At 37.6% G+C, this 9820-nt stretch overlaps 1 protein-coding gene across 1 annotated transcript in view; it reads left to right on the top strand.

Annotated features, from left to right (window-relative positions):
- DCHS2 (dachsous cadherin-related 2) overlaps positions 1 to 9820 on the top strand; it is a gene marked incomplete at its 5' end in the record, with an annotated part of 199825 nt that overhangs the window by 103173 nt on the left and 86832 nt on the right. The window contains one exon of the mRNA XM_014543857.1: positions 4556 to 4747. Coding sequence (XP_014399343.1) covers positions 4556 to 4747 — 192 coding nt within the window. The remainder of the gene's footprint in view (positions 1 to 4555; positions 4748 to 9820) is intronic.

Raw genomic sequence — 9820 nt, 5'->3', positions numbered from 1 at the left:
GGTGCCCAGATGAGGCCCAGCTGTGAAGCAATGCAAGCTGCTGTGGGGCCTTGGGCCTTCTCTTGGAAGTTCTGGGTCTGTCTGGCCCAGCTGCAATTTGTTAGGTAGTTGTCAGGTTGTAAAGGACCCGGGCATTCATATGCAAAAGCCTTTGCAGCAGCCTGGATGGGTCGGGGTCTCGGAATCAACAGGGCGGAGCAAGCAGTTATGGCTGATTCTCAGCCCTGCCCTAAGGGGCCATGCTTCTCAGTGTCCTGGTAATTGCTGCCAGCACCTCTGAGGGAAAGCCGCCCTCAAGTTCCGAGTTCTGCCTGCTGCCAGACAGTCCAGTTTCTCCCTGTATGAGCCCTGGGACCCCAGAGATTTCCGGAACCGGAGTTCAGAGCAGTCGGGAGCTTGTGACTCCCTCCCGATTCAAAAAGACAGAATTTCCACGCGCGCCGGAGTCTCCGTACCTCTGCACTTTACTTTCGTAGCTCCTCTGAGTCTGTGTGCTCTTCTCTTTCCTTCTAGTTGTAGAATTTCCACTCAGCCAGCCTTCCTGTGGTTCTGGATGATGACCGTTCTGTCTTTTAGTTGTATTTTTGAAGTTGTTGTCGGAGGCAGCAATTTCCGGTGTTTTCCTATGCCGCCATCTTGGTCTCTCTTCAAGGACATTGACTTTTAAATATATTTGTTTTAGATAACATACCTAATTTTCCTTTAAGTATTTTTGTGTATTTAGTGGAGCTTTACATTACGATATACTCATTGTATTGATATTTTTGTGTGATTTTTGTCCATCTGTTTTAGTTTTGTAATTCCTTCCCAATGTAAGAATCGGCCAAATATTGCTATATATATTCTTGGTGTGTTACATGATTTCATTAGTTATATTTAACATATCTGTGTAGATCTTATTTTGGTGTGAGGTTAATATCAAACTTGATTTCCTCCCCATGTTCTTTGCCATCTTTCCCTAGCAACTTATGTGGATAAACCCACACTTCTCAGTGGTTTATGATGTTTCCTTTGTAATATAAAAAAAAATTAGATTTACCAGCATCTGTTTCAGGTCTTGTTTTAGTGTTCTATTGATCTGCCTGCCAATTCTATTTTTAGATCAGACTTTTTTAATTGTTTACTTTGTAATACCACACAGGACAAGTTATCCCTTACTCCCACCCATTGGTGCCCTTTCACAAAATTTCCTTTGGTTGCTTTTTGGGAGGAGGGTGGAGCAATAAGTAGTAGGATTAGTTGTTTCTTAATCCCATTCTTTAGTTAAGGCTATACAAATATGTTATTAGAACAGTAACTTTTTACTATAATTTGAGAATATATAATTAGTTTATTCATTTAACAGCTCTATCCGTTTCTCTGAAAATACATTTTAAAAGGTGAAAATGAAACACAGTTTTGTTTCCAACCACTGAATAGTTTCACATGCCTTAATGTAATTTTTTTTTTCTTTTGTTGGTTTTAGCATTTTGCATTTTATCTTACGATGGTATAGCTTGGTTAATAGGTTTACGTTTCAGGAATAAAAAGTTATTCCTCAATGAGTATTTGATGGGTATTATGAAATATATTGTTCTTTTATTATTGTTCTTGTTTAGTTTTCATTTCTGAATCATAAACTTGACTCTACAATGCAGCAAGACTTGGAAGAGGATAAGGAAAACATGGAGCCCACACAAATGCAGCAAGAGCACAAGGCTTATAGGATATTGCAAGCAGACAAGGATGAAGGGTGCTCTCCTGAGCTACAGAAGGAATGCTCTGATGGTTAAGATAAGATGCAAGTCAATTTGTTAGAGTTGTCCACAGTGGGCAATGCCCACTGCATGTGTGTGGATTGAAAAGAGAAGTGGTCCAAAGACTGAGCTCTAGGGGGCTATTGTGTTCAGAGGCCAGGAAAAGAACTCAGCCAGGAAAGGAAATTTAGGTATAGGAAGAGAAAGAGAGTTAGAGTGTTGTGTCTGATGAATAAGTTTTTCAATAAGAAGGAGATGATTAACTGTGTTAGGAGCTGCTGAATTGTATAAAAAATAAGAACTCAGCCTTGATGATTAGTCTTGGTAAGACATACGTCGTTGGTGAAGCTGCCAAAATTGTGTTCAGAGAGTGGCATACTTGCATGTGTGGACCATTCGTCGTGGTCCCAATGCTGACTCCAACTTTTCACTGGAATATTTTAATCCTGTTTTAACTGTAAGATCAGTGCTTGGCCAAGTGCTTCAAATGTAAAAGTTATTTTGTGATTTCTTTTTCTTTTTTTCTTCCTTTTGTTTGAAGTCCTATGTGTGGGTGTGTTGTGCCAATAACTGTTTCTTCAAACAAACTGTTATATGCTCATGGATATAGCATATAATTTTGGAAATTATAATAAGAAAAAAATTAAAGTGAGCTACTTAATTTGAAATTTAATCTAAAGTGCAGCCACTTTTCTCTAGGACTTTTTTTTGAGGGGGGGCACTGAGGCTTTTCTATAAACATCACTGAATTAAATGATGTGATTGACACTATATCACCCTATGACTTCGGGTTGGCTTTTGGGGTTGGGTGCTGATGTAATTGCTGGGCAAGTGACCTCCAACAGAGCTGCCCAGTTGTTGTAGAGAAGACCTTCCTAACTGGGGATAGGGGTATTCTGATGAGGGAAATGCAAATATAATTATTCCACTGGTGGAACATGCAAACATGCTTTCAAGAGCCAGTGTTCTCAGTCTGTCTCCTGTGTCCATGACACATTCATATGGAGGAATCCTTACCCAGATGTAAAAGGAATATCTTTTATTTAACACTCAAGGAAATTATAAAGATTCTTTAAATTTAGGAAGCTAATGATGGAATCAGGGAGATATTTTGCATTTTTATAACATCTCCATTAAATTTGTGAAAGATCAGGCTAAGGGAGAACACCTCTGAGTCAGCATAATTTTAAAATTAAATCACCAAGGTAGACTGAGATTGAAATAAGGAACGCGGGATGGCGCTGAGAGTGCTGGAATGTGGCTCTTTGAGTAGGTTCAGGGGTAAAACCTCCGGAGTTCTAGATACCTCTTTTAGCACCATAAGATTATGATAATGGGTCCTGATCAGAAGCTTCTCTGATTCTTTTGATTTAAGCAACTATCTCAGAAGAAAGGACCCACTGAGCTTATCTACTAAACAAGATTTCCTCTTGAAGATTTGGCAAAGCCATTTCTATTTTACTTAAATTGCCTACATTTTATGTGTCTATCAGTGGCTATTGGGAAATATAGACCTTAATGATGCCAAGTTAATTATAGGTGTTTAAGACCAAATATTAGTAGGTGGACTATGTTGTTCTGAAATATTAGATCAGTATTTTGAGGAAGTTGCGTAAAAACAGGGAGGAATACATTCTTATTTAATGATTCTTATTTCAGAAACTCAGAATCTGAACTACTAACATAAATTGACATCAGTACTCTTGTCCCACTTTTGACTCCTTATATTTTGCTTTGCCAAAAGTCCAGATGAGAAAAAAGTGGAAATAAGGAAACTTGTTTTATGTGAGCTAAATTACTTGTTAATATGTGCTATTAAAGGCTGAGAATGAGTTTTAGAATTTGAAAGTTCATTGTACTTATTATCTTCCAATCAAGCCAAAGTTATTGAGAATACCATATGGTTTTAAAAGATATATTTGGTGTCTTTGGGAACTGGAGGCTACTAAATCATTAACAGCTGCCAGAATGGAACAGACCAAATGTACTTGGAATTTAGTCCTTTGTAGTGGGGAAGTTTGTGGGTTTCCTGGTTCAGCCCATCTGATGAGAAGAATAACTCACAAACATGTTAGCTAGTTGTACAGGATGAAATTTTGCCAAAGAATATGATAGATGAGAGTGAAGATAAATTTAAAAGACTGTGTCATTAGTTGAAAAAAATGAAAGACAATTAAAGAGAAAAGTAATATTGCCAATTGTTAAGAGTTTCATCAGGTGCAGGGGTTCTCAACCTAGGAATTATTTATATTTGGGCCAGAGAATTGTTTGTTGTGGGGTCTGTCTTGTGCATTGTAAGATGTTTAGCAATATGTCTAGCTTCAACCACTGGATGCCAGCAACATCCTCTCTCCAGATGTGACAATCAAAAATGTCTCCGACATTGCCAAATGTCCTCATGAGGCAAACTTGTCCCTGATTGAGAGCCACTCGGCTAGACTACACAATAGCCCTGAAATCAAGTTGTTAGTATGTAGATGTTTTTAAAATCTCGAGATTGGGTAAGATCAGTTAGATGTAGTGAGAGGAATAAGGAGGCAAAAAGACCAAGAACGAGCCCCAAGGAACTCAAACTTTCAGAGATCCCATGAAAGTATAGGAATGGGCAGAGGAGACTGAAAAGCAGAAATTATAAAGGGAGGAGGAGAGTGGGGAGAGTTGTCACAGAAGGTAAGAGAAGAGAACGTAAAACTAAAGCCTACACTCGGTGAATAGCTGTGGTGGTTACTCGGTTGTGCAAATCATGATAGTAATTCATGACCAACTGAAAAGTGATGCTCGCATTTCTATCTCCTCACTGGTCAACTCCTGTCTCATAGGTAAAAGCGTCTGATGCGGATGCAGGACTCTATGGCTTGGTCGAATATTCTCTTTATGATGGATTCCAAAGCTACGAAGCACCTCGAGCCTTCCAGATTGACCCACATGATGGGCAGATCTGTGTTTCTCAAGATATTGACAGGGAAAGGGACCCAGCCACCTATGATCTCTTGGTGAAAGCAAGAGATGGGGTAAGTCTTTGTGAATGAAATTTTAAACAGACTCAAAAGTGAACCACTATGTATACATTACAGAGTACCAAGGATTGTCAATGGCCAATACTGTTTCATAAATCACTACTTCTTTCCCTTTGCTGGAGAATTTCGAATCAAACACCAGACATTTTATTATTTCATCCATAAATAGTTTAATAATCTCTCTAACAGGTAAGGATTTTAAAAAAACATAACTATAACCAATTAACATTAATTAATTAATATCTAATATGTATTCCATTGAAATTTTGGGGGGGTATCCAAAAATGTATTTTAATAGTTTGCTTACTTGGATCAAGATTTAAATAAATTCACAAATTGATTTCATCACTATCTTCCTTAAGTTTCAATCTATGTTAGCTCCCCACCATCTTACCTTTTCTCTTAGGATATTTATTTTTTGGAAGAAATCAGGTCATTTGCCCTTCAAATTTTCTACATTCTGAACGTGGCTGATTCCATCCCTGAGATTCATTTACAATGTTCTTTTATGATATTTCCTATAACTGTCATTTAGAGCCAGAGGTGATGCTGTGAGCTTTTTATTGCATCAGCAGACACACATCATTATTTCATTACGGGTAATGACATGGTGATTTTTGAATTCTCTTACTCATTTGCATTTATTTTCTGGAATCTTCAACTAAAAATAAAGTACTCTCATTAACTAGTTGATTACCCTGCAATATAATTCATACAGTAAAGGCAAATTATACTTGGTTATTTCTCTTTATCAGCTTTTAGAATGTTGAGTTGGTGCATTTGCCATCTCCAAAGAATACTAATGATGTTTTTTCTAGTTTTATTATGAAGTCTTGGATTTTAATATATTTGATCTGTTTCATACATTACCAACCTTATCCTTTCTGATGTCCATATTGACCCATCAGTGAAGGAACCTTCAAATTGGCTCATATGTCTTTTTTTTAACTTTTAAATGGACATTTTTTAAAAATGCAGAAGAGTGTATAAATTATAAGTACATCTTATAGGATTTTTGCAAAATGACAACATGCATGGAAGCAGACGAAGAAACATTACCAATGCCCTGGAAGCCCCGCTCTTGACTTCTTGCTGTAACTATCCCTTCCATCCTCGTACCCTTTAAGAATAATCATTATTGGCTTCTAATACCAAACATTATTTGCCTATTTTTAAACTTTTCACTGAATGGATTCATACAGTATGTGTTTTTGTTGCTTTTGCACAACATCATTTGTAAGAATCATTCATGCTATTGTGTGCAGCAATAGTTCATCCATCCTCATTGGATTATAGTATTCTTTTCTGTGAATTCACAATAATATTTATCTATTCTATAATTGAACATAACCATTTTTTATTACAAATAGTGCTTCATGAACTCTCTCATACACGTAATTTGGTGAACAAACATAAGAATTTATAGTAAGTTTATATTTAGGCATGGAATTGTTAGACCATAAGAAAGCCAAACAACTTTTCAAAATGATTTGTACCATTTATACTCCCACCAGTAAAGTATGAGAATTTCATTTGCTCCACGTTGTCCAAAACATTTGTGTTTTTTCAAATGCTGTGCATTTAGATGTGTGTGTGTGTGTGTGTGTGTGTGTGTGTGTGTGTGTGTGTGTTTGAAATATTTTTGATTTCAGAGAGGAAGGGAGATTGAGAAAGAGAAACATCAATGATGAGAGAGAATCATTGATTGGCTGCCTCCTGCACACCCCTACTGGGGATCGAGCCTGCAACCCGGGCATGTGCCCTTGACCGGAATTAAACCTGGGATCTTTAGTCAGCAGGCCGAGGCTCTAGCCACTGAACCAAATCAGCTAGGGCCATTGGTTATTTAATCTCTTTTTAATTATAGCAATGCAGGTACCTATGTAGTGGTATAGCACATTGGGGACTTTGCATTACCTTGAAGAATGATAAATTGAGTACATTTTCAAATGTTACTGGCTATTTGTTTAACTTGTTTTGTGAAGTGTCTATTCAATTCTTTACCCATTTTCTATTGTACTGTTGGCTTCTTTTCTTATTGTTTTTATTAATTCTTTATATTTTTGGCATTCAAGTTCTTTCTTGGATATATTTGTTGCATATATCTTCTCCCATTCTGTGGCTTGCCTTTCACTCCCTTATTGGTGTCTTTTGAGGAACAGAAGCTTTTAATTTTAATAAAGCTCAGCTTATCTATATGTTTCCCTTTACAATTAGTACTCTTTCCCTTTACAACTGTCCTTTAAAGAAATATTTGCTTATCCTAGGCACAGAAGAGTATTCTCTTATGTTTTCTTCCAGAAACGTTATTGTTTTACCTTTTACATTTATTTTTTTCAATATAGTGGGAGGAAGGTTTATTTTTTCCAGTATGGGTATTCAGTTGACCCAGCGTCCTTTGCTAAAATGATCATTCTTTCCTCACTGCACTGAAGTATCACTTTTGTCATGAATCATTTGACTGTGCATGTGTGTGTCTATTTCTGGACACCCTATTTTTTACTTACTTGTCTAACTTTGTACTAGCGCCATACTCTTTTAATTTTTTTTATCTTTATAATAGGTCATGATTCATGTATTCTTTTAGCTTTGTTCTTCATTTTCAAGATTGCCTGGGCTATTCCTGACCATTTACATTTCCACGTACATTTTAGAAATAGCTTGTCTAATTTCCATGACATTGCAGCAAAGATAGCCACTACACACTCCGTTTTGCACTTTTCTTTTCACTAAGTCCATTTTGGAGACTTTCTTTGTTACCGACTACTCCCTTATGTAGATGGGTACTGCTAACACCTTTCTGGTCTAATCCTTCTCTTTTGAAATTAGTGAGAGAACCCGCCTACTTAAGATATAAGTCAATGAGGAAAAATGAGTCTGAATATATTTATTACAAGTAAACATGTATAAACTAACATGAAAGTATTCAGTAAAATTACTGTGAGCTATTACTATATTCAGTAAAATTACTATGATCTATTTGGTTAGATTTTATCAACCCCTGACTATGTGATTGCAGGAGGCCTTGAGTCTATGTAAGACATCATGTAGTAAACAAAAATAGGAGTAAACAGAGGAGTTTAGGTTAATTTAAGTCTCTGTGATGGTTTAAAACTCAACATATGCGCACACAAATATTTACCCAAAGCTTCAGAAATATATTCTCAATAGATTTTAAGACAATTATAAAAGGCCATCCTAGGATTGAATAGCCAGTTTAATTCTAATACTATAGTAGTCAAACATCTGTTTCTAATTAGTTGGTTTCAGATGACTTTGTAAAAATGTACCTAGAAATTATCTTAATAGAAATAAGATCATTTGATGCCAGAAAATTTTTTACTGATAAAAAAAAGCAGTGTATTAATTAGGATTATTGGCAGAGGAATAAAAAAAAATCAACCCAGATATTTAATTTAAACCTCCTTTCTTACTTCTTTCTGTTTTTATATTGAACCTACTCTGCAGACTTACTCTATGGAAAGGCCTGCCTTTCCTCAGTTTACCAGTCTCTATGGCAACATTCAAGTACATCTTTAACCACAAAGCTTTCCCAGCTTGAACAAAGGGGATGCATTTTCACCCCAGCCAAAAGGTATTTTCTTTTCTAGATAACTAAGAAAGGGTTTACAGGCTGGGTAGTAGCTTTTGATAGCTTTTAGAAGTCAAAGAGGAAACATTCTTCAGGGTGGTGATTGCTATGGTCTGAATGTTTGCGATGCTCCAAATTCATATGTTGATGGTCTTAGAAGATGGGGCCTTTGGAAGGTCACCAGGGTAGAGCCCTCACGAATGGCATTAGTGCTCTAATAAGAGACCCCACAGAACTCCTTAGCCTCTTCCCTCATCTAAGGGCACAGCCAGAAGTTGGCAGTGTCTGGGCCATGCTGGCACCTTGACCTTAGACTTCTAGCTTTCAGAACTGTGAGAAATAAATTAATCTCCCAGTTTATGGTATTTTGTTAAAGCAGTCTGAATGAACAATGATGTATATGAATCAGAATATTCTTGTGTAAAAACTGCTTGTTTTGTAGAAAGAAAATCCTCCAACAAAGCACAATACAGTCTAGATTGTTAGAACAGAGAAATCCTCCCTGCAGGTACTTCATATTCAAGGTGATTCATCATAAGCCCAGTCCTGGCGCAGATGGGAACTGGTCTGCACCCTGCAAGGTTTAACATAGGTTTTATTATTATTTAGGCATGAGTAAGGAGACAATTGCTATTTTTAAAACAGTTTTTCATATTCACAGATCCCCAGAGGAGGCACCAAGGGAGGGAGTGTGTGTACACAAGGGAAACCCTGGGGTCAGGAGGCAGAGGGAGAGAGGAAACACCTCAGGCAGGGGTTTCCAAGGGAAGGAAGGCGAGAGGCAGAACAAGCAGGCTTATGATTGGCCAGTTTGAATAGGTTCAGTGGAATCTTGGGCATAGATGCTGCCTCTAGTTATCTGGTACTTGACTGTGGAGTGATTAGGGTAGGTGCATTGTGTCCTGGAGTGTGAAATCCCCATAAAGGCTGTGGTTGGGGTGTGGGCTCTGGAGTGGTTGGTTTGCATTTGAAAAGCATGCTCACCTGATCCTGGTCAGTCCCTCCAGGATCAGAAGGTCCCAGATGTCAAAGTATCAAAACACAGGAAATAGAATACATGGGCCAATACACTGCTCTGGTGCAGAGTCCCCTTGAGAGGAAGGCAAAGGGCTCACCAGAACTCCTGGTATAGGTAAGACTATGCAGAGGAAGCAGCTGCCTTGTTTCACTCCAATTTATTGGAAATAACACCCAGTAATACTGAGGGAATTCACTACTCAATTTAACTGTTGGCCCAGGGTAGCATCATAAATCACCAAAGAAAGCTTTGGGCACAACATTGGTCACTTTCAGCAACTTCTTATTTATTTATTATTTATTTATTTATTTATTTATTTATTATTTTTTAAATTAATAAATCTTTATTGTTCAGATTATTACAGATGTTCCTCTTTTCCCCCCCATAGCTCCCCTCCACCTGGTTCCCACCCCACCCCATGCCCTTACCCCCCGCCCCTGTCCTCCTCCATAGGGGT

This window comes from Myotis brandtii, unplaced genomic scaffold, assembly GCF_000412655.1.
Source record: "Myotis brandtii unplaced genomic scaffold, ASM41265v1 scaffold34, whole genome shotgun sequence".
Lineage (NCBI taxonomy): Eukaryota > Metazoa > Chordata > Mammalia > Chiroptera > Vespertilionidae > Myotis > Myotis brandtii.
The sequence above is the reverse complement of the archived record's forward strand: the minus strand, read 5'-3'. Positions and strand labels throughout refer to the sequence as shown.